We start from the raw sequence: 24,488 nt of genomic DNA, 5'->3' as shown, positions 1-24,488 counted from the left end.
AAACAATGATTTATATATCAATTAACCATCATGATATAAATTAAAAAAACAATAGATAAACAATTACAACGTTAAATGGTAATAGTAAATTGTAAACCATGTTTAGTTTTATTTAAATGTAAATCGTGAGTAGATGTTATTGAATTATATGAGTATATTATTTACATAGTATATGACAACAGCTTTCTCTTATACTTAAGTAATTACTTATTACTTAAGTAATTACTTATTTGTTTCGAATTTTTATTTTAAAAATGTTTAATGTTTAGACATTAATATAATTTTTCGTTTTGATCAACCCGTGTATTACGAGTCAATCTCTTTCTCAAAATGTCATTTTGTGATTATTTCGAATTAATTTTTTTTCCACATGTCATTTTATGAGCTTTTCTATTTTATTAAATTTTATATAATATTTTAATGTAATAATTACAATAAATGTAAAAATAAATAGATATTAATTTCATTAATATACTTAACTTATAATTTTATAATTCGCAAATTAGTGTTCATTAGTTTTTTTTATTTAAATTATTTGTTTAAATTTAAAAGATAAAAAACATTTTAATTTTAATAATTTATTATTTTTCTGATGTTATTATAAATCTAAAGTTATCAAATATTTAGATTTTTAGATTTTATTATTATTATTATTATTTTAAAAAAAAATAAATCAACGGTTTCACAACTGATATATAAAAAATAGAGACAAAAAGAATAACATAAAAAACGTTTCTCACCAAACCACAACAAAATATTGGCCGGAGAAACCGATAACTCCGCTTACTGCTATTTTCTACAAGAGGTATACACATAGTTCTTTGGCTCGTTGCGGCGCCTAGGGCAACTACTCCGGCTTCACAAAATGAAGGCGTCTTTCAAGGCAAAGTACGACGCCGACAAAACCACCCCCGCCTCGGCCATCACCCTCGCCTTTAACGCCGGCGATGTCAAACTCCGTGCTTCCATGACCGATGCTACTCTGGTCAACGGCCCCTGCTTAAACGGTTTAGCTCTAGCCGTGGATAAACCTGGATCCTTCACCATCGACTACAATGTCCCCAAAAAGGTACTCCAGAGTCCAGATTAGATCTAATACAGTGAAATTCATAGATGTGATGTTATTAATCAGATAACATATATCGATGAAAATACAAGTTTGTATATTTGCTCCTTTTGCCGCTTGATTTTTTTTATTTTATTTTTTAAAATTTGTGCTTCTGCTTGTGAATTCGATCAAGTACGCATATATTACAAACTAGCTCTTCTGATTTTATCGATTCGTGTCGGACGATTGATTTTAGGTTTCCGATTTATGAACACTATAGGTCAATTATATGCAAAATTATACGCGAATAAGCTTATCTATACACCAATTACAAGCGTGTCTGTATATTTATACCCATCTTTGTGTCTTGTCTATTGGTGTAGATTATAGACTGTGTGTGTAATGTAATATGAATTTGTTGTTCCTGAATTGCATTTTGTTTGGACTACAGGACTTCAGATTTCAGTTCATGAACACAATCAAAATTTCAGAGAAGCCATTAAACTTGGTGTACAGTCACAGCAGAGGAGATCAACGAACTATGCTTGATGGAACACTAGTGATTGATTCAGCCAACAAGGTATCAGCCAATCATGTTCTTGGTTCTGGAAACTGCAAATTGAAGTACACTTATGTCCATGGAGGGTTGACCATTGAGCCTAGCTATGAATTGGCCAAAGATTCATGGGATTTTGCAGTTTCAAGGAAGGTTTACACAGATCACGTGTTAAGAGCTGTGTATCAGACCTCCAACCAAAATTTGGCACTAGATTGGACGACTAAATCACAGATGGCTGGATCTTACAAGGTATTACATTATGCTCCTTATTTTCTTCACAAATCTTTAGCTTTATGTCTTTTTTATATGGTTTATTGGAAACAGTTTATGAAAGCCTCCAAAAATACATAGTAATGAACAGTTGTTGAACACATATTAAAGTTACAGATGAAATGAAACTATAATTGTTACATGTTTACAAAAAAATTATACTTAAATAAGAAAAATATACATCAACTTCAACATATAATTTGTTCATTCTTAGTGGTAGGTCCAAGGAATGAAATTCCATTCTCCCTAGCTTTATTTAAAAAGGCAAATTCCTCCTTTTATACATAATCCAAGGATCAATTTTTAAACCAAACAGAAAACATCAAAGAATTACATTCCAAGTCATGCCCAACCAAACACATGATAGATTCAAATTTCTTGAGATTCCCAATTCTTTTAGTGGATTCCATTTCCTTCCAAAGACATTTTGCAAACCAAACAGCCCCTTATAAACCATTCGTTATGGGTTCAAAACATGAACATGCTATGTATATCCTCCTATTCAAAATTATGAAATCTCAATCTATATATATATATATATATATATATATATATATATATATATATATATATATATATTATATATTTATATGTAAGCAAATTACTAACTATGATTTTCTTACATATGCAGATTTCAGCACTTTTCAACTTGGAGGATGGAGTAAAAGTCCCACGAGTGACAGCTGAAAGCACGTGGGATTTCGAAATGTGAAATTTGGTTGCCATTTTTATTGATATCAGTTTACTTGTTAACTTGGTTCGATATTAATATTGTCTTTTCAGTGATGTAACTATTTACATACCTTTGTAAGCATCATTGCCTAAAGTCTAAACGTTTGTGTCATATAAATTGGTTTAAATTATTCCATAAGGCTTCCTCTCTTGAACATGAGTTAGAAGATAGGGTTGTCTTCCTTTCAGTTTTAAATATCTTTCAGATTAATCAAAGATGTATACAATTTTCATATTAGAATATAAATTAAATATCTTTTTAAATTATAAGTAATTTGCAAGGGTTTGAATCCGAAATCTTGGTTTTATGATTTCACTTTTCCGCCGGTTTACCTTGTTTGCTTTGATAGATCATTCATCCGATATTCTAATATTAGTCAAAATAATGATATAACCCATAACATTGGAACAAAAATTGTTTGTTTTGCATATCTATTTGTTAAACTAAAACCATTTATTTTTTCTTGGATGAAGATAAAATCTTAATATTGAATTAATAAAGAGAGATTTCTAAAAATTACCAAAATACAAACCCTAGAGCCAAAAAGTTACCAAAAAAAAAGGAGGTTTTCCAAAATCAACCAACGAATCTGCAAAGGGTCCTCTGTGGACTCGCTTTCCTTCTTCAAACTCGTGTTATTAGAGACTTTTTCGTAGTACATCTCAGTTCACAGTATCATCTCTGTGGATTTGCGGACTTATGTATTGTATTGCGAACTTGTGTAGATTAAAACTTTGAAAACATGATTTTTTGACCCATAAATAAATACCAAGTTCGCAGAGGCAAAGACGGGTCTCGTTGGTTATTTTTAGAAAATCTTATTTTTTTGGCACTAAGATGTGTATTTTGGTTATATTTGAAAATTTATCTTATTAAAATGTAAATAAACCAATAAAAGAATCCATTGTTCAGTTGTGTTCTTGACTAATTGTACGGAAAACAAAACAATGTCATTCATTTGCGGATCTTGCTGGATGAACGTGTCCATATGACCATCTTTTGATATATGATAATGACAGGGAGCAATCATATTTCTCTTTGCTATCATAAGTAAAAGGACTGATCTTGTAGTTCACCAAACTTAGAAGGGTGAATATAACATCATAGCAAACCCAAGGGTCAATTTTCTTTTATGCTATTAGCAAACATCAGTTTTAGCGCCTTCTTAACAAATTTCGAAACACTTGCCGCCCAAATCACCCATTTTTGCATTCCCTCCATAACCCCCCTCCCACCGCTCTTGTCTTTATCCTCACCTGCAAATTTACTCATTCAGATAATCAGATTCATTTCCAGTCTTTCTCCACCAAATCAAAACCCTAATTCTCTGACATTTTCATCACAGACGATGGAAATCGACGATGATTACGAGTCATTTTCCTTTCCCAACAACGACCCTTCACCTTCACCCAAGCATCGAAGACTCAAACGCCTCAAGAAATCTACGGTTGTTGCAGATCAATCAGCCCCGGTCGAATCAGTAAGCGAACTCATTGACTTGCCTCGAGTTGATTTTGCCAGTATAGAAGCCCTAGAATCTTCGGATATCCGAGCATTTGATGATTCATGTGAGCCGCTTTCGTCTCCGCCGGCTGAGGGTTTTGATGGTGATGTAGATGGAAAAGAACTGAGCACTGCTTGTGCTGATACGCTTTTGAATGGAGATCGGAAGGAAACGAAGAGGTTATTGGAATTCGAAGAGGGGCTTGATGACGGTAGTGTGAAGGAAAAAGATCTGAGCTCTTGTTATGATGATACACGCGTGAATAGCGATCGGAAGGAAACAAAGAGAGATTTAGAGTTTGAAGAAGGTTTGGATGATGATGGAATGGAAAATTATTCAAACTCTGGCGTTGGTGACACGCCCGTGAGAACAAACCGGAAGGAAACCAAGAGAGCATTGGAGTTTGAAGATGAGATTACTGAGAGTGCAGTGGATAAAATGGTGGGAAATGAAGCAGAGATGAACTCTGTTGTTGGTGAATCGCCTGTGAGAACAGATAGGAAGGAAACGAAGAGAACATTGGATTTTGACGATGAGATTACTGAGAGTGTAGTTGATTCAACGGTGGGAAAGGAAGAATTGATTGCAGATATGAAAATCAAGGAAAATGAGGAGAAGGAAGTAAATGAGGATGCGATGAATGAGAAGAAAGGGAAGAAAAAGAGACTTAAGAGTTCCAGTGAGGACCCAAAAGTCAAAGCCTCTTCTACTAACAAAAAAAGGGAAGCAAAGGTACATATCTTCTACGTCTTTCGATTGTTTTAGATTAGATACCTTTTCTCGTCGTTTTCAGGTTAACTACGAGTTGTTATGCCTTTTATTTTCTAATGTTAAAAATATAAAAGAAGTTAAAAAAACACAGTTACTTATTTTGCATTGAGCTGTTTCATATCCCCCTGTTGGTGATTTTGTTTATTGGATCTACAGGAAAGGAGAGCTCATCTAGAACAACTTCATGCTGAATCTCAGAGACTTTTAAGAGGTGCTTGTTTTAATCATATATTATCACTTGGTGTTTCTTAATGGTAACAATGCATTCTATATAATTTTTTTCATCGCTCTGATTTGTATTCCATGTATCTCATCTGTTAGAGACTAGAGGTGCTTCGTTTAAACCAGTACCAATTGTGCAAAAGCCCATATCATCCATTTTGGAAAAAATAAGACAAAGGAAGCTTGAGGTGTCAAAGAAGTGAGTATTTATCTTGATTTATTATATATGGTACATGTGGTCTATATCCCTAGTTTCATACCCTTTTCTTATTCTAAATTTGCAGGTTTTCCCAGTCTAATTGTGATGATCCTGTCAAGGAAGATGATGCTTGTCAGAAACAGACCACAAATCATTCCAAGAATGTGGAAATAGAAGTTGGTGACCTATCAGAGTCTGTGAAAGAAGATGAAGTTTTAAGTGGCCCAAAAGAAGATGATATTGATATGGATGGACCTGATGTCTGTGGAGAACAGAAGACCCATGACAATGATTCTCCCCAAATGGTATGCAGTTATGAAAATAAAACTATATTTTGTATCAAAGATTCTCATATGATTATATCTTTTAACGTTGCTACAGCCTTTGGATGACAAGTCTACACCTGTTCTTCGGGCTCCAGTTGATGATACTCAGGTTATTTTGAATTTCTATCTCTGTTGAGAAAAATGTTTTACGCAACTTATATTCAACCTTTTTGTCCATGTATGCTCATTATTTTGCTAAATGTAGGATCTTTTTGGTGATTCCCAAACAAGTGATAGCACTGAGTCTAAAGATGAGGAACCTGATGAACATACTATTAGCTCTCAAGAAGAAGAAATGGAACCTTCTTTGCTAACAATGAAATTAAAGTTCGATTCTGTTCCTGATGATATGTAAGTTAAGGTCAATTTTTTTGTGTCTAATAATTACCATCTAAATATGTGTTTCTTTTCCAAAATTTCAGCTCTGATGAAGAAGAAAATGACAAGGAGAATGTTGCTCCATATGTGAAAGAGGGTTCTTCTCCAAAAGGAGCTCCTGTAAAAGCATTTCTTGATGATGAGGCTGAGGAAGAAGATGATAGTGACAATGACAGAATGCGGTTTGGAGACGATGAAGAAAATGAAGATGATGCTGATGACATTGAGGAACTGAGAGAGATGATAGTAACTGGGTATAAAGAAAAACCAGTTGACAAAGAAACCCGAGATGAACTTCACCAAAAATGGCTTGAAGAAAAAGATGCAGCTGGAACTGATGATCTTTTGAGAAGACTAAATGTTGCTTCTAAACTCAGAGAGGGATCTTTACTTGATGATGATGATGATGATGATAAGGAAGGTGAAGAGGATGTAGATCTGAATGATGATGTTGAAGAAGATGAAGATGAAGTACGCCCACGTGTTCCTCGATTAAATTCAAAAAAAGCAAAAGAAATGATTGCTCAGATGTTTCTTGATAAAGATGAAGCTTTTTCATCATCTGATGATGAGGAAACAGAGAAGATACTTGCCAAAAAGCGGCTGCTCAACAAAGCTGTTAGTATTTTATTATTATTTTTTTAAATCTTATATATCTTTGTTATAACATTTAAATTTTAAACTCATATTGTATGTTGAATAGGAAGAAAAGTGTAAATTAGTGTCACCTGATGAGGATGATGATTCAAGGGAAGTTTTTTGTCGTATAAAGAAACTAAATGCAGTGCCTGATGCACACAAGAAGGCTAAGATAACAGGTAAGTTGTGAATGTGAGTGGGTACTTTGATTACTTTAAAATCTTGTCATTTTGCCTTAATTGATACTTTTTGCAGCATTCATTGATACAATAGGAGGGAATAGCAACAGCTCTTCTAAGGTAAACTAAACTTTTTTTATAGTTTTTTATAATCAAATTTAACTTCATTAATAAGTTATGAAGTTTATAATTGTTGCAGTCATCTTTCTTGAGTCGGGTGTCAAGCCATTCTGTTCCAACTTCCTCCAAACAACTGAAACAAGGATCCGGTGTGGGTCCCAATCGAGCATATATATTTGGACGAGATGACAGTAATAGCAGAAGCTCAATGTCAATTTCAGAGGATGCTTCAGATACAGTAAGTGTTTCAAGTATCTCTATAAAGATTTAGTATTTTTATTTAAAATGATGTTACCTTATCTCAATAAAATAATGAATAATGTAATGATGATTGTTGGGTTATGCAGACAACAAAGGAAATCCAAACCAAGAAAGTTACAACCAAGTACAGCATCTCACAGTCACAAGTCAGATCAAGTAATGAAAACAGTAACAGTAACAGTAGCACTTCATTTTTTGAGATGCTGAAGCGATCTTCTGTGCAAACCAATGTTGGTAATAAAGAAAGTAGTGTAGTTGAGCTTAGTCAATCTGTTTTTGCTGCCTTCAAGATCCCAAAGAAGCCTCTAAAGATCCAAGGAAGAGTATAGGAATTCAATGTTGATCATACAATCTTTTGAACTCAACAACTTGTTATTCATAGGTAAATAAGGTTAAATTGCATGTGGAACTATATTTTTACTGTTGTTTTAGTAATTTGTATTCGGTATTTATTGGAACTTTTAGTATACAAGATTGTTTGACTTTTTTTTGTTGCAACTTTATTTATAATGAAGCGGATGAAGGTTGTTAGTTGTCCCATATTGATCTTATTCGTCTATGTATATGTTGGAGTCTGTTTTTGTTCTTTTGGGAAAAAAATCCGATTTCATATTAAGGACTAGGCATGGTCCCATTTGTTTTTATAAGAGTAAGCTACAAATCGTGTATTAGATTAATCACTTGTAACAATTGTAATTTTGTAAACTTGGTTTATTAACACTCTAAAAAGTTACTTTGGTTGTATATGTTGTTAGTTTGGAGCATGTTGGAGTACCTGTCGAAAGTTGTCCTTAACATGAAGGGTAAGCTTGAGTTAAACTAAAGAAACAAAAAACTATGTGTTATCAATTGGAAATGTTTGTTCATATTATTAATTATCATATTCTACCTTGGAATAAGTAATACAAAGAAGTTCTTATGGTGTACTTATTGTTACAGGTGAAAACTTGTGATTAAGGAATTGTTTTATAAGGAAATGGCAAAAAATGCAAGTACATTGCCTAAATTTGTTCAACACCAAAGTATATTTTTCAAATATGTTTTTATGATTTGGGGACATAAGGGGCCTTATAAAGGCTTAGAAAGTCTTGAAGAACAATGTGTTTACAATATAGACAAGGATCCATGTTAGCTAGTAAATGGAATGTTAAGACTTAGAAGATGCTTGTTTGTAGCATTTGTTGTAGTTTAATGAAATAAAAAGTAACACCCGACTTGCCATCACATAACTTTGTTGTATATATGGTATTTACGATATACTATATGTATCATTTTTGTTAGTATGGAAATTACAATATTGGTTTGAAAGATTTTTTTTTTTTTTCGATGTACTTTGTATTAATATTAACGTGTTACAAATAAGATAACTATAACTCATTTAGGAGTGTGCTCTTGAGAATATACTCTAATATTAAGGAGCCCCATGGAGTAGTACGACTGTTTAATGCTGGTATATATATCGAAACAGTCAAGGGTTCAAGTATGAGTAATTACTATATGAGACTATTATTTTTATGTAGAGTAGGCTCCTTGTAGACATTGAATTCTTATATAAGCGATATACCAAATATTGTTAGCGGGGATTGTATAGTTTATTTATATCTTATATGAATTATGATGCTCTTGGGACGGGATAGTGTGTTCCAACTCAAGGGTGCTAACAAGAGTTCTTTTTGAAGAAATAATAAAGTTAGTGTTGAAAAATAAAAAAAGTAATAAGAGCAATGTACCTGAGACTTTCGGGATGATTTAGTATGTAAACAATGTCTAAACATTTGTTTTGTGATGACTATTTACATTACATTACTAATTTAATTTAATTAAGTCAATATCTATTAATCTTGTATGATATTAACAATGTTAATTTGTGCACTATGCACTCTTTTAAATTAGATAAATGTTAAATATTAGATTAGATGTCTTCTACGACTCTCCGCAAGGAGAAAATACTCTTAATATGTCGCTATCTTGATTAAGAAAAAATATGTTTGAAAGTTATTGGAAATGAGAATATAAAGTGTTCGAAGATTTGACAGTTTCGCATTTTGCAATATCAATTACTAAACTTAATTACATTACGTCAAAATTTTGAAAAAAAAATTTATGCACAATGCTAAACATTGTGGAATATTTTAAAGCATCCCGAATATGAAATTTTTTAGGTGTATTTTTAAAGTGCGTAACCAATTATAAATACATAACTTATACTAAAATCCCATAAAATATAAATTAAAAAAAGCTCTTTCAATTGTTAAGATAAAACAAGTTTTTTCATAAAAAAACTTCAAGAAAAAGTCACATATTATGGATGCTCTCAGACATATACAAATTAATGAAAGATCATTGCAAAATTAGGTTATGTGGTATGGTTATGATGCACGATACGTTATGTTAATATGACTAAGTTATAACATGTGAACATCACCCCCTATCTGATATATTGACGTGCAGTGGAAGTGGGTTAAATAGTAACTCTCATTCACTCTCTTTTTCTTTATCTATCAATATATCTCTTTCTGTCGTCTCTTTTTAATATTATTATTATATTAAAAAAAGAAAGAATGATTTGAGGTGATAGTGTGGCATATTTTTTTTTTTAGAGTAAATGATCTAATTTTTATATTATTGTGTTATGATACCATAGCCTTAATGAGTATTTTATGAAATAGAAAAGTTGATTATTTTGTTAGTAAACAATATCTTATTTCACTTTTTTCTTTTAAATTATTTCTTTTAAATTTATAGGAGTGCGGAAGAGCTCCTAAAACCCGGTTCTGGTTTGCGCAAATTTGTAGGGTTCCAGAAATCAGTAACTTCGAACCCCCAAACCTCCGTGCAAATGGAGAGTGCCTTCGCGAGTGCTTCCGCAATCGGCGATCAACGCCAAAAGATTGAAGAATACAAACATATTCTTTCATCAGTAATCGCGTCCAACGACGTAGTACAAGCCAAAAAGTTCATTGATCACAGTTAGGGTTTTATCTAACAGATGATGATGCAATCTGTGTAATTTTCTGTATACGTATGTTCTTTTATTTATTGATTATTGTGTTGAATTGACAGTTCTTTCGGATGATGTTCCGTTGGTTGTATCAAGACAGCTGCTACAGACATTTGCACAAGAGTTGGGGAGGTTGGAGCCTGAGAATCAAAAGGAGATCGCTCATTACACGCTTCATCAGATTCAGCCTCGTGTTGTATCATTTGAGGAACAGGTTTGTTTCATACTAAATCATCAATCATCTATCATCTATGCATAGTTCAGTAGCAGCATTAGAGTGTTTTGAAGTAGAGATAAAGTACATTGGTTTCGGGAGGTGACAACAATTCTGTGAATAGGATTCTATATGTCATCCGAAGATGGTGTTAGCTCTTTTTATATTATAAACTAAGATAGTCTCTTTAGGCTCTATAAGATGACATCCTTTAGTGGTTTACTTTCATTTGGGACTTCTATACATATCAGAATGAGCAGTTTTTTGGCTGCATTTTATGAATTGATTCATATTTCAACAAGAGTTTCATATAGACCCTGCAACTTGCAGGTTCTTGTTATTCGAGAGAAGCTTGCAGAGTTGTATGAGTCAGAACAGCTATGGTCAAAAGCAGCACAGATGCTCAGTGGCATCGATCTTGACTCTGGAATGAGGTAGGAGAGAATGAAAATTCTGTTATCTTTTACTATATATGACAAACTCACATGCTGCTATCATTGTGCTACATGTGTTTTATTTAACAAAACTATCTTTTGCTGGGATATCCAAATATTATTCATGCTAAGGATAGAAAAAAGTCAGCATTATTTATCAAAATAAAGCCTACGAGATCATTTGAGTTACTCAGGTGTTCTGTTTTAGTTACTACTTGTCCTACTCTTTCTCCTTGATGCCTGGTAATCACCAGTTGTAGGTCTTTCTTTCAAAACCAGTCTTCCCACTAAACTTTATCTTCTGGAAAACAAAATAATGCTTTGCTAATGGTAGATAGGGAATATTTAACAAGTGGTTCTGTTGAAAATGATGCTTCAACATGCCAACAATTTTGTTTGACCATGTTATGTCAATTCACTCTCACATTATTTCCATAGTATAATCCATTATTATACTAACAAAAACAAGATGTAACTACTGTTGCTTGTGCTCACAAGCTTTCCCCTAAAAAGACCGTTGCAACTGTGACATGCACATATTTGATAAGTAGAAGAGTAATTAGAAATATAGAGAAAGGTTGCCTTGTGACAATGATGGTTTCTTCTCGTGTATATCTGTCTTCAATCTAGAATGGATCTTCCTTTTCTTCCATTCTTAAATATTTATAAAATCGGTATTATTTGAAGTTCACTGATTGTGGTCTAGTTAGTACTTCATGTTTTCTACTTGGCACTTGTATTTGTTTCCTTACCCTTTTTCATGTTAATTTAGACTAATCTCTGCCTATTTCATCTTTGCAGAGTGATTGATGATAAGTTTAGGCTGACAAAATGTGTGCAAATTGCTCGTCTATACCTCGAGGTATCATTTAACTAACGGGAAGAACTAATAGTTATTTATTATTGCATTTTTTGCATTACATTGCTACTGTTTGTTTTGAATAGTTATCATCTTGGCGTTTTTCAATTTGCTCTAGCAACCCTATCTATATTTTTACAAGAAAAGTTGATGATCCTTCCCACAAGCTACTTGTCTTATTGTTTATAACAAATGGATTTGTTATGTAACTGTATTTTGGCAGGATGATGATGCTGTGAATGCAGAGGCTTTTATCAACAAAGCTTCTTTTTTGGTTAGCAACAGTCAGCATGAAGTATTGAATTTACAGTATAAGGTTGAGAAGAGTGCTGGAACTTTAGTTTAACTTGAATTCCTAACAAGGCTTCATTTATATTACATTAAAATTTGATTATTGTTATATTTTCCTTCTTTTGTTTAAGGTTTGTTATGCAAGGATACTTGATTTAAAAAGGAAGTTCTTGGAAGCTGCACTTCGCTATTATGACATTTCACAAATTGAAAAGCGCCAAATTGGAGATGAGTAAGTATTCACTTTTGTGATATTTTTCTGTATAAATCTTTAGTTTTTATATCTTTGAATTGTTTTTTGTAACAGAGTGATTGATGAAGATGCACTTGAACAGGCTCTAGCTGCTGCAGTGACCTGCACAATTTTGGCTGCTGCTGGTCCTCAGCGGTCTCGTGTTCTTGCAACTTTGTACAAAGTAATTACTTTTGCTTTATGACACCTGTCCCCTAATATTAATCTATCTATTATGATTTATGACATCTGGCCCCTAACAAACACAACTTTTGTTTTATCTCTTGAAGGATGAGCGATGCTCAAGGTTAAAAATTTATCCAATTTTGCAAAAGGTATTGGTGTTGTCTCACAGATTAAATTGGTGGTATTATTTGAAGTTAAAGTTGATAATCTTGAAATGGTTTTGAGATTTTCAGGTGTATTTGGAAAGAATATTGAGGAAACCTGAGATAGATGCATTTTCTGAAGAACTGAAAGCACATCAGGTACTACCATTAACACCTTCAATTATTAACTTGGTTAAATCTTAATTGTGATCATTTCTAACATCTTTACTTCTTCAACAGAAAGCAATTTTACCAGATAATGTTACTGTTCTTGATCGTGCAATGATTGAACATAATCTCTTGAGTGCAAGCAAGCTCTATACAAATATAAGGTATGCCACTATCACTATTGTTGCTTCTTCTTTCTATGTGCATTTAAACTTTATGACAATGATTAAAACAATATGAAATCAAGTTTATAAACTTAGTATTAGCATTTAAATTGTTGTGTTTGTGTGGCTAACTTCCAAATTATGTGTTTGAAATAGCTTTGGTGAGCTTGGCACACTACTGGGCATTGCTCCTCATAAGGTATGCTTTCAAGTTTTATCTCTTAACAAATTTATTTTCTTGTATTTTTTTTAGTAAATGATAGTTTATTGCAGGCAGAAAAAATTGCATCAAGAATGATTTGTGAAGATAGAATGAGGGGGTCTATAGATCAGGTATTTTTAGTGATCAATTTCTACCAACATCTTTTAATTTTTTTTTCATAATAGCTTTGTTTTTTTTTTTTTTAAATGAATGCTGAGTCGTGTTGTGGTTTTCATATATCAGGTAGAAGCAGTTATTCATTTCGAGGATGATAATGAAGAACTTCAGCAATGGGATGAACAGGTGATTAATTGTTTTTTTTTTTTTTTTAAATATTTTTAAAACGTCATTTCTCTTTTTGTAATTAACCATTTTCTGAGAAAAAATAAAAATAAATAAGGGCAACTATTTTATTCGTTAAATTTGATGTTTTGAAAATGTGATTATTAATTTTCTTTTTGCAGATTTTTGGACTTTGTCAAGCGTTGAATGATGTTCTGGACACAATGGCCAAGAAGGGGTTAGCGATTCCTGTGTAACTAACTCATCAGTATCTAGTTTTTTTTTTTTTTTTTTTTTTGTTAAAATACGACACAAATTTGTCCAGAATTTTCTTTTTCTTTTCTTTTAAAAATGGAATCGAATGGAGAACCAATTCAATATATTATTGGTACTTTTCAAAAGTAGGTACTATTGTAGATGTCAAAGAGGACACTCACATGTGCGTTTAATGTTTATTATAAACCGAACTATCAAAAATTAAAATCGATAAATTATGAAATGACATCACAACAAAATATGATGATTGATGCGGTTACCAAATTTCATAAATGTTGTTCCTTAAGTATTTTTAGTATATTGATAAATAGTTTTTTGGAAGAGAACTTGCACTTGTTTCGTATCAAAATATATACAAAGGATTATGAAACAAAAATTAGCGTATGACGTATGCAACAAAGCAAAGAATGTGTTCAGTTTTCGTATTGAAATTTTGTCAACGTGTATCAACAAAGATTTATTGATAAAAGAGCTCCCGAAATGGGAGTACTCCTATAATATTTTACATCTCTCCCTTCTAAGGGAGATTTTTACTCACAAGACATTGAACTGAAAATTTACAAGATAGAGAGTGTTTTTGTTGCACTCGTTATTGCGATGATCTTTTTCTACAAAACATAACTCTCAATTTATAGATATATTGAGAGGGTCTGATCCTTGCCTATTATGTCAGGCATGACGTTTTTATCCACTAAAGATTACATTATTGTGGACAGCTGGAAAGCTTTTAATAATGGAGAAAAGGCATTATTATTTTGAGTGGAGGGGCCATTTGACACGTGAAACATCTTTCTTTAAGATGATGAGGATTTGTCATCTTCAGAGGGGGGTCCCTCCTTTGTCTCCGAATCTTTGCAATCACAAAAGTGACAAAGATGTTCTTCGAAAAGTTGTTCTGCATGTCGGCAGAAGTGTTGGCGTGTAGCATTGGATACTTCCATGCTATTGTTCATGAATTTTTCTCCAAACTTGGAGGCTTGACGAAGATCTTCTTGGCTGGTGTTGTTGTAACTCCAGCTTGTAATTATACAATGTGAATCGGTATAATTAATCTTCTTTTTTGAACCAGAGATAATTTCAATGATTTTTTCTGATATTCTTCTTAAACCATTGACGCGGTTAGGATGAAGAATTTCTGTGAAAGGTAGATCTTTATCTTCCATTGGTTGAGATTGTTCAATCTCTCTATTGGCTTTAGAAAGACCAATTTCCAGAAAGTGGTATGGAGAAAGAGTTGATTCTTGAATCCATTCTGGGAGTGAAGAGATGCATCTGATGTAGATCGGATTATCTTTTGCTTTAAGTACTTTCTTTCGAAAGTTCTTAATGGATTCTACCATGCTGCTTGGGAAGAATTTGAGTTCTTGAAGGTTGCAGCTTGGGTAGATATTGTCGATTAGTCCAGCTTGAAAGGCTTGGTAGACTAATTTTGCATCTGCTCCTTCGAGAAAGTTGAACAGACTTTTTGTTTTCTTGTCCGTAGTGAAAAACTTTTCATGAACAAGGTCTTCTGGGCATGCAGCTCTTGCTTTCTTCCAGATTGTTCTGAAATCTTCAAAAGAGATTTCAGGATAGTTAACCATTTGTTGAACGTCAATTGGAACGTCAAACCTTTGGTCTCTGTGGGCTTCTTTGACTTTTTGAATTTTTGGTCGAAGAAGTGGTTGGTTAGTCTTGCTTGTATCGTCTTGATAAGTGGCAAGGCTTAATCTTGCAGATGTTTCATTTCTGAATTTTTTGCAAGTAACTTTATCAACTTTACAGAAGGTTTCTGTAATTCCCCAGTCAGTATGAACACCGGCATGGGGTCCTTTATAGATTACATAAAATCTTTCAGCTTCTTTGTTAAGAGCTTTTTTGTAATCTGGTGTGAACTCCTGCACAGATTTGTTAGTGGGTGACAAAGTTGTCATTTTACTGATTCCTTCAGTACAAGGATTGGGATCAACCAATAAGCTAGTTTTTCCATTAGGAAGAGGAGTAGCTGTCTCCTTTATTATGCTTTTTAGCAAAGCATCAGCTTTCAACGGATTTGTTGATTCTTTACCAGGTGCCGTTTGCACTGGAATAGCCTTTGTTTTTGAGCTTTCGCTTTCCGGTACATTGGTGACCGTTGTTACTTGTTCATACAAGTTGATTTTCTGCTCAATTGCAGATAGCTCTATGAGGAGCATTTGTTTCTTCATCCTCAAAATGTTGAGGTCTTCCATTTTTGTAAACTCAATTTTTGTTTACTTTTCTCTCTAATCTCCTCCTCTCTTTTTTTTGTAGGTGAAGTTTTTTGTGAGGAAATATGTCATGAGGATCATATCCTTTTATAGGGCTCGAGAGGAGCGAGTGAGATCATGGATGATGTAAGGCATACCTGAAGTCACGAGTGAGGCAGTCTGCCAGTACGTTTTTGTTTCCTGCGAGATGTTCAACAGCGAAAGTATATCGTGAGAACCACTCTTGCCATCGTATTAGCCGGCCTAATTTGTTATCTCCTGCAATCTTCGTTCGGAGGAAATAAGTAAAATTTTTATTATCTGTACGAACCAGGAAATTTACTGGTGTTAAATATACAGAGAATTTTGTAATAACTCTTTTTACAGCGAGTAATTCTTTTTCATTGCTATGGTAGTTTTTCTCAGCTGCTTTGAAACTGCCAGAGGTGTACCTGCAAATTTGTTCTTCGTTTTTGGGGTTTTTAGCTTTTAAAACACCTCCCCAAAATTCATCAGAAGCATCAGTTTCAATAATTAAACTGTCTTCAATGTTTGGAAGATAAAGTTTTGGAAAATTGATTAAAACTTTCTTTATCTTTTTGATGTAGTCTGTATCAGCATTTGACCAATTCCAGATGACATCTTTTTTTAATTTTACCTGTAAAGGTTTTCTCATGGCTGCAAGTTTTTCAATATATGTTTCAGCATAAGTTAAAACACCAAGAAATCTTTGCAGTTGTTTTTTGTCTTCTAAAACATTTGGAAAGTCATGTAAATGTTCAAGAATATGCTTTTGAGGACAATGAGTACCTTCATTTATTTCTAAACCCAAAAAATTGATTTTTGTTTTGAAAAGATGAGCTTTCTTTTTTGAAAGTATTATTCCATATTTTAAAATAGTTCTGAGAACCTGTGTGACATGAACATAGTGTTCTTGTTCATTTTTGCTGAAGATCATGATGTCATCAACGTATACAGTGCAGAAACCTTCAAGGCCTCGAAGAGCGTTCTGCATGTGTCTTTGAAAAATACTAGGAGCTTGTTTAAGCCCAAAGGGTAGTACTTTCCATTGAAAGAGTCCATCAGGACATGTGAAGGCAGTGAGAAGCTGCGATTCTTCATCAAGTAGAACTTGCCAGAAACCTGACTTGCAGTCGAAGCTTGAATAAATGTTTTTTCCTCGTAGAAGAGTCAAGAGTTCGTGCATATTGGGAAGATTATGTGAGTCTCCAATAGTTGCATCATTGATTGCTTTGTAATTGACAACCATGCGCTTCTTTCCTCTTCTTTTCTCTGCTTCTTTATTGACAAGAAAGGCAGGAGACATATGAGGGGATTTTGATTCTATAATTAGTCTCATATCAAGTAATTCCTTGATTTGTTTGGAAAATTCTTCTCTATCTTGTAAAGAGTAAACCATAGGTTTTTCTCTAATAACCGTCTTGGGATTAATAAGCTTAATTGAAGCTTTCATCCATCCTTTGGTTTTATTTGGATCAATAGGATTTTCAGAACAAACTTTTTCAAGAAGATCTTCAATCTGTTTGAACCTGGTAGTTTGAATAGAAATAATCTTTTCTTTATTAATCCCTTCATGGGTTATATTAGTACCTGGAATTTGTTTTTCTTTAGAACCTTTTTCTTGAGTTTCAAGAAAACCTGGTTTTCCTTTGCTATAGGCTTCTGTAACCTTTTTTATAATTACCATATCATTATTAAGATGAAAGGCGATTCTATCTATCCATTGTATGAATGGTCCATAAACTTGACAGAAGTTGTTTCCAATTATGATATCAATTCCTGAATTTTGTTGGTAAATAGTGGGAACGTTGAAATGTTCTCCTGAAAGTTCGAGATTAATGTTTCTACAAACTTTATTAATTTTTATGGTTTCACCATTTGCAATAGTGGCACTAATTTCTTTGGGAGCGTTTTCCCAGAGTTCATCCGGAATGATGAATTTGCTTGCAAGACATAAAGATGCACCTGTGTCTACAAAACAATGTACTCTAAATTTTTTATATCCTTTAAAGTTAAGGAAAGTAGAAACATAGATAGAGTTTGGATTAGTAAGATTCATGATAAGGGAATCATCAATCTTCTGGAGGTTTACGCAAAAATGGTTAATCTCCTCCTCTCTGAAAAGTGGGGTTTGTATGGGACTAGTCTGAGTCATCCGTTGTTGATTCGTATTCATCAGTGTCTGATGAAGATTCTGTCTCAACATGATATATAAAAACATGTTGTGTACCATCATACTCTTCTTCAAGAGCTTCAAATCCCCCATTGTTAGCGGTTTGTAAAACCTTGACTTTGTCTGGGTATTTTTTTCTATTTGGACATTCATTGGCGTAGTGTCCTTCTTCATTGCAGATCCAACACCTACATTTTTTCTTTCCTTGCGGACAGGAAGTATTCTTCTTAGGTGTTTCTTTTGAAGGTTTTTTGAAGTATTTTCCTGGTGAAAATTTTCTTCTTTTCTTTTTCCAAAAAGATTTGAATTTCTTTTTGTTTTTATACTTTTTCTTATTATAATTTTTCTTTCCAATATCAAAGTTTTTGAAATCAGAGAGAATGCTACAACAATCTTTGCTTATTGTTTTAAGTTTTTGTTGTTTATATCTGTCTTGACAGATTCTATCAATTTCTTCTTTTGCAATTTTTGTTGCATAAGAAAGACTGGTTTGCTGGATTTCTCCAGTAACTTCTTTTTTCCATCTGTCTGTACAGGTTTCTCCAATAATTGGAATTTTCATGAGGTAAGCAGATATCCATTGCGCATATTCACTTCTTTGTGGAATATCATACAGATATGATTCATACATACATGTGTATTTGTCGAGAAGACTAATATCATGTAATTGGAGTTTTGTCATTGAAACTCTTGCTATGTCAACTTTCTTATTAATGGTGAAGTCTTTATTAGAAATATAATCAAGACCTAAGAAAGTAGTGTATATGACATTTATGATATTATCAAAAAGATCTGAACCATGCATTTCTTCATTCCAATTATTGTTTCTTAGGAATTTTTGCACAATTCCATCAGTTTTGTGTTCTAAAAGTAGTAGAACATTTTTTGCTTTTTCAAATTCATCTGGGTTTGTCTGTAAGATTAGTGAAATCTCAGTAACCCATTTTTCTACAACTCTTTCTCTGAGTTTTAGATCTTGGATACAATCAATATTGAGTACATTGATCGTATTGGATCCTTGACCACTATTTGGAATACCATTGTGGACAGGCATTTTGAACTCATATTTCTTTTTATTGCTTCTTCTAGCGGCTGTATAAGAAGATTCTGCTTCATCATCTTCCATATCTGAATATTCGAACTTTACAGTTTTTGTATTAGTCTTAAAGTTATCTTCTTGTTCTGATTCAGTATCAGGTTCATCTATTTTAGTCATTCTAAAATATTGATCAAAAAGTTTGGGTTCTTTTTGATACAATTCTTCGCATTCTTCAGTTTCTAAAGATAAAAGCTGAATAAGTTTTTGGTCAGCCTTATCATAATCTTCATATTGAAGGTTAAAGAAATATTTCTCAAGTTTCTCAGAGATTGTTTCTTTCATTTTTGCTCTTTTTTGAAAATATCAATCTTCTGGGAGTCTTTTGAGCTTCCTAAGTCAGGGTTTCCAATACTTGGATTGGGAGGTGAGTATTTCTTTAGACCTGAATATTTTCCAGTTTTGGTTTTTTGTTCTTTAGTCAAAAGGGGTAGAAAGACAGCTCCTATTGTGTCTTTTATGTCTACAGACATTTCTTTAGTACTAACAAAGTAGAAAATTTCATTTTTCCTTTTAAGCGGATTTAAAATACTAAGTTTAGAAGGAACATTTTTGAAAATGTTTTCTTTCTTTATTTTTAAATCTGTTTTCTTGACCCGAGAGAGAAGATCTTGTTTTATTAAGAGGTTTGCATGAAAGCCGTCTTCATCCTCAACATAAGTTAGGATTTGTTTTTCTTCTGAATCATTTTCTTCAGAATTGTTGAAAATTTCTTTATTCATGTTTAAGAAATGTTAACAAGTTAAAATCCTTTTTCTGAGTTCTGAAACTGAGTTTAAAGCTTTATCAAGGTGTTCTTGATGCATTTTTTGCCTATGAAGGAGGTACTTACGTATATTAACCATGGTTGGTATATATTCGTGAGTATGTTTATTTTGTGCTTGTAGAATTCTGAAATTTATATGCACTAAATCTTTTTTATTACTTAAAAGTATATCTTTATGTTGAGAAATCTCATTCTCTGTATTACGAATTTCTTCAAATAATTCACTGTAAAGTGTTTTATTATAATGTAGTACCATTTTTTAACAAGGCTCTGATACCAGTGTTGGTGTGCGGAATTTGTTTATTATATTTTGTAAAGTGTTTTATTATAATCCATCGTATAATATTTGAAGTACCCGAATTTGTTTAAGAACTCTTTAAAATGCCTGTCCACAATGATATTCTAAACATACAAAATAGGGTTATACCAGAAGATTGATGATTCCCTTATCATGAATCTTACTAATCCAAACTCTATCTATGTTTCTACTTTCCTTAACTTTAAAGGATATAAAAAATTTAGAGTACATTGTTTTGTAGACACAGGTGCATCTTTATGTCTTGCAAGCAAATTCATCATTCCGGATGAACTCTGGGAAAACGCTCCCAAAGAAATTAGTGCCACTATTGCAAATGGTGAAACCATAAAAATTAATAAAGTTTGTAGAAACATTAATCTCGAACTTTCAGGAGAACATTTCAACGTTCCCACTATTTACCAACAAAATTCAGGAATTGATATCATAATTGGAAACAACTTCTGTCAAGTTTATGGACCATTCATACAATGGATAGATAGAATCGCCTTTCATCTTAATAATGATATGGTAATTATAAAAAAGGTTACAGAAGCCTATAGCAAAGGAAAACCAGGTTTTCTTGAAACTCAAGAAAAAGGTTCTAAAGAAAAACAAATTCCAGGTACTAATATAACCCATGAAGGGATTAATAAAGAAAAGATTATTTCTATTCAAACTACCAGGTTCAAACAGATTGAAGATCTTCTTGAAAAAGTTTGTTCTGAAAATCCTATTGATCCAAATAAAACCAAAGGATGGATGAAAGCTTCAATTAAGCTTATTAATCCCAAGACGGTTATTAGAGAAAAACCTATGGTTTACTCTTTACAAGATAGAGAAGAATTTTCCAAACAAATCAAGGAATTACTTGATATGAGACTAATTATAGAATCAAAATCCCCTCATATGTCTCCTGCCTTTCTTGTCAATAAAGAAGCAGAGAAAAGAAGAGGAAAGAAGCGCATGGTTGTCAATTACAAAGCAATCAATGATGCAACTATTGGAGACTCACATAATCTTCCCAATATGCACGAACTCTTGACTCTTCTACGAGGAAAAAACATTTATTCAAGCTTCGACTGCAAGTCAGGTTTCTGGCAAGTTCTACTTGATGAAGAATCGCAGCTTCTCACTGCCTTCACATGTCCTGATGGACTCTTTCAATGGAAAGTACTACCCTTTGGGCTTAAACAAGCTCCTAGTATTTTTCAAAGACACATGCAGAACGCTCTTCGAGGCCTTGAAGGTTTCTGCACTGTATACGTTGATGACATCATGATCTTCAGCAAAAATGAACAAGAACACTATGTTCATGTCACACAGGTTCTCAGAACTATTTTAAAATATGGAATAATACTTTCAAAAAAGAAAGCTCATCTTTTCAAAACAAAAATCAATTTTTTGGGTTTAGAAATAAATGAAGGTACTCATTGTCCTCAAAAGCATATTCTTGAACATTTACATGACTTTCCAAATGTTTTAGAAGACAAAAAACAACTGCAAAGATTTCTTGGTGTTTTAACTTATGCTGAAACATATATTGAAAAACTTGCAGCCATGAGAAAACCTTTACAGGTAAAATTAAAAAAAGATGTCATCTGGAATTGGTCAAATGCTGATACAGACTACATCAAAAAGATAAAGAAAGTTTTAATCAATTTTCCAAAACTTTATCTTCCAAACATTGAAGACAGTTTAATTATTGAAACTGATGCTTCTGATGAATTTTGGGGAGGTGTTTTAAAAGCTAAAAACCCCAAAAACGAAGAACAAATTTGCAGGTACACCTCTGGCAGTTTCAAAGCAGCTGAGAAAAACTACCATAGCAATGAAAAAGAATTACTCGCTGTAAAAAGAGTTATTACAAAATTCTCTGTATATTTAACACCAGTAAATTTCCTGGTTCGTACAGATAATAAAAATTTTACTTATTTCCTCCGAACGAAGATTGCAGGAGATAACAAATTAGGCCGGCTAATACGATGGCAAGAGTGGTTCTCACGATATACTTTCGCTGTTGAACATCTCGCAGGAAACAAAAACGTACTGGCAGACTGCCTCACTCGTGACTTCAGGTATGCCTTACATCATCCATGATCTCACTCGCTCCTCTCGAGCCCTATAAAAGGATATGATCCTCATGACATATTTCCTCACAAAAAACTTCACCTACAAAAAAAAGAGAGGAGGAGATTAGAGAGAAAAGTAAACAAAGTGTTGGTGTGCGGAATTTGTTTATTATATTTTGTATGTTTAGAAGGAAATAGATGCAAAAAATTGTAAAGAGAAAACTCATTAATCAATAAGTGTTTTGTAGTAGGAGTATTACTTACATAGATAGAAACTATTCAAGCCAGCCTGTGTCAATCATTGGTCTGTGTGGTTGCTTTCCCTGTTGGCCTCATGCCTGTGGTACTGTTGACCATCGTCGACCTGACACTCTGTCACTTACAGGTTTCATGACTCTATTTTGTAAGAACACTCAAGTATAACAAAACAAAGATTTATTGATAAAAGAGCTCCCGAAATGGGAGTACTCCTATAATATTTTACATCTCTCCCTTCTAAGGGAGATTTTTACTCACAAGACATTGAACTGAAAATTTACAAGATAGAGAGTGTTTTTGTTGCACTCGTTATTGCGATGATCCTTTTCTACAAAACATAACTCTCAATTTATAGATATATTGAGAGGGTCTGATCCTTGCCTATTATGTCAGGCATGACGTTTTTATCCACTAAAGATTACATTATTGTGGACAGCTGGAAAGCTTTTAATAATGGAGAAAAGGCATTATTATTTTGAGTGGAGGGGCCATTTGACACGTGAAGCATCTTTCTTTAAGATGATGAGGATTTGTCATCTTCAGAGGGGGGTCCCTCCTTTGTCTCCGAATCTTTGCAATCACAAAAGTGACAAAGATGTTCTTCGAAAAGTTGTTCTGCATGTCGGCAGAAGTGTTGGCGTGTAGCATTGGATACTTCCATGCTATTGTTCATGAATTTTTCTCCAAACTTGGAGGCTTGACGAAGATCTTCTTGGCTGGTGTTGTTGTAACTCCAGCTTGTAATTATACAATGTGAATCGGTATAATTAATCTTCTTTTTTGAACCAGAGATAATTTCAATGATTTTTTCTGATATTCTTCTTAAACCATTGACGCGGTTAGGATGAAGAATTTCTGTGAAAGGTAGATCTTTATCTTCCATTGGTTGAGATTGTTCAATCTCTCTATTGGCTTTAGAAAGACCAATTTCCAGAAAGTGGTATGGAGAAAGAGTTGATTCTTGAATCCATTCTGGGAGTGAAGAGATGCATCTGATGTAGATCGGATTATCTTTTGCTTTAAGTACTTTCTTTCGAAAGTTCTTAATGGATTCTACCATGCTGCTTGGGAAGAATTTGAGTTCTTGAAGGTTGCAGCTTGGGTAGATATTGTCGATTAGTCCAGCTTGAAAGGCTTGGTAGACTAATTTTGCATCTGCTCCTTCGAGAAAGTTGAACAGACTTTTTGTTTTCTTGTCCGTAGTGAAAAACTTTTCATGAACAAGGTCTTCTGGGCATGCAGCTCTTGCTTTCTTCCAGATTGTTCTGAAATCTTCAAAAGAGATTTCAGGATAGTTAACCATTTGTTGAACGTCAATTGGAACGTCAAACCTTTGGTCTCTGTGGGCTTCTTTGACTTTTTGAATTTTTGGTCGAAGAAGTGGTTGGTTAGTCTTGCTTGTATCGTCTTGATAAGTGGCAAGGCTTAATCTTGCAGATGTTTCATTTCTGAATTTTTTGCAAGTAACTTTATCAACTTTACAGAAGGTTTCTGTAATTCCCCAGTCAGTATGAACACCGGCATGGGGTCCTTTATAGATTACATAAAATCTTTCAGCTTCTTTGTTAAGAGCTTTTTTGTAATCTGGTGTGAACTCCTGCACAGATTTGTTAGTGGGTGACAAAGTTGTCATTTTACTGATTCCTTCAGTACAAGGATTGGGATCAACCAATAAGCTAGTTTTTCCATTAGGAAGAGGAGTAGCTGTCTCCTTTATTATGCTTTTTAGCAAAGCATCAGCTTTCAACGGATTTGTTGATTCTTTACCAGGTGCCGTTTGCACTGGAATAGCCTTTGTTTTTGAGCTTTCGCTTTCCGGTACATTGGTGACCGTTGTTACTTGTTCATACAAGTTGATTTTCTGCTCAATTGCAGATAGCTCTATGAGGAGCATTTGTTTCTTCATCCTCAAAATGTTGAGGTCTTCCATTTTTGTAAA

General features: G+C 33.3%; 3 protein-coding genes across 3 annotated transcripts; all 3 read left to right on the top strand.

Annotated features, from left to right (window-relative positions):
• Nucleotides 1-737: 737 nt before the first annotated feature.
• Nucleotides 738-2,748, top strand: LOC145165995 (outer envelope pore 24B-like protein). Its single transcript, XM_079084947.1, has 3 exons — nt 738-1,069; nt 1,500-1,856; nt 2,509-2,748. The coding sequence occupies exons 1-3, from the start codon at nt 866-868 to the stop codon at nt 2,587-2,589; spliced, it is 642 nt and encodes a 213-aa protein (XP_078941073.1). The 5' UTR covers nt 738-865; the 3' UTR covers nt 2,590-2,748.
• Nucleotides 2,749-3,845: 1,097 nt separating this feature from the next.
• LOC145165921 (DNA ligase-like protein) lies at nt 3,846-7,749 on the top strand. Its single transcript, XM_079084863.1, has 11 exons — nt 3,846-4,846; nt 5,042-5,096; nt 5,207-5,306; nt 5,392-5,611; nt 5,688-5,741; nt 5,838-5,983; nt 6,055-6,628; nt 6,714-6,828; nt 6,905-6,948; nt 7,028-7,186; nt 7,296-7,749. The coding sequence occupies exons 1-11, from the start codon at nt 3,959-3,961 to the stop codon at nt 7,536-7,538; spliced, it is 2,598 nt and encodes an 865-aa protein (XP_078940989.1). The 5' UTR covers nt 3,846-3,958; the 3' UTR covers nt 7,539-7,749.
• A 2,214-nt stretch (nt 7,750-9,963) lies between these two features.
• On the top strand, nt 9,964-13,765 carry COP8 (Proteasome component (PCI) domain protein). Its single transcript, XM_079084782.1, has 14 exons — nt 9,964-10,178; nt 10,273-10,424; nt 10,755-10,858; nt 11,660-11,720; nt 11,941-12,033; nt 12,140-12,240; nt 12,316-12,424; nt 12,531-12,575; nt 12,660-12,728; nt 12,810-12,901; nt 13,058-13,100; nt 13,175-13,234; nt 13,347-13,406; nt 13,568-13,765. The coding sequence occupies exons 1-14, from the start codon at nt 10,049-10,051 to the stop codon at nt 13,640-13,642; spliced, it is 1,194 nt and encodes a 397-aa protein (XP_078940908.1). The 5' UTR covers nt 9,964-10,048; the 3' UTR covers nt 13,643-13,765.
• The last annotated feature ends 10,723 nt before the right edge of the window (nt 13,766-24,488 follow it).

Source organism: Lactuca virosa, chromosome 1, assembly GCF_052849685.1.
Source record: "Lactuca virosa cultivar CGN04683 chromosome 1, Lactuca_virosa_CGN04683_v6, whole genome shotgun sequence".
Taxonomy (NCBI): Eukaryota; Viridiplantae; Streptophyta; class Magnoliopsida; order Asterales; family Asteraceae; genus Lactuca; species Lactuca virosa.
The sequence above is the reverse complement of the archived record's forward strand: the minus strand, read 5'-3'. Positions and strand labels throughout refer to the sequence as shown.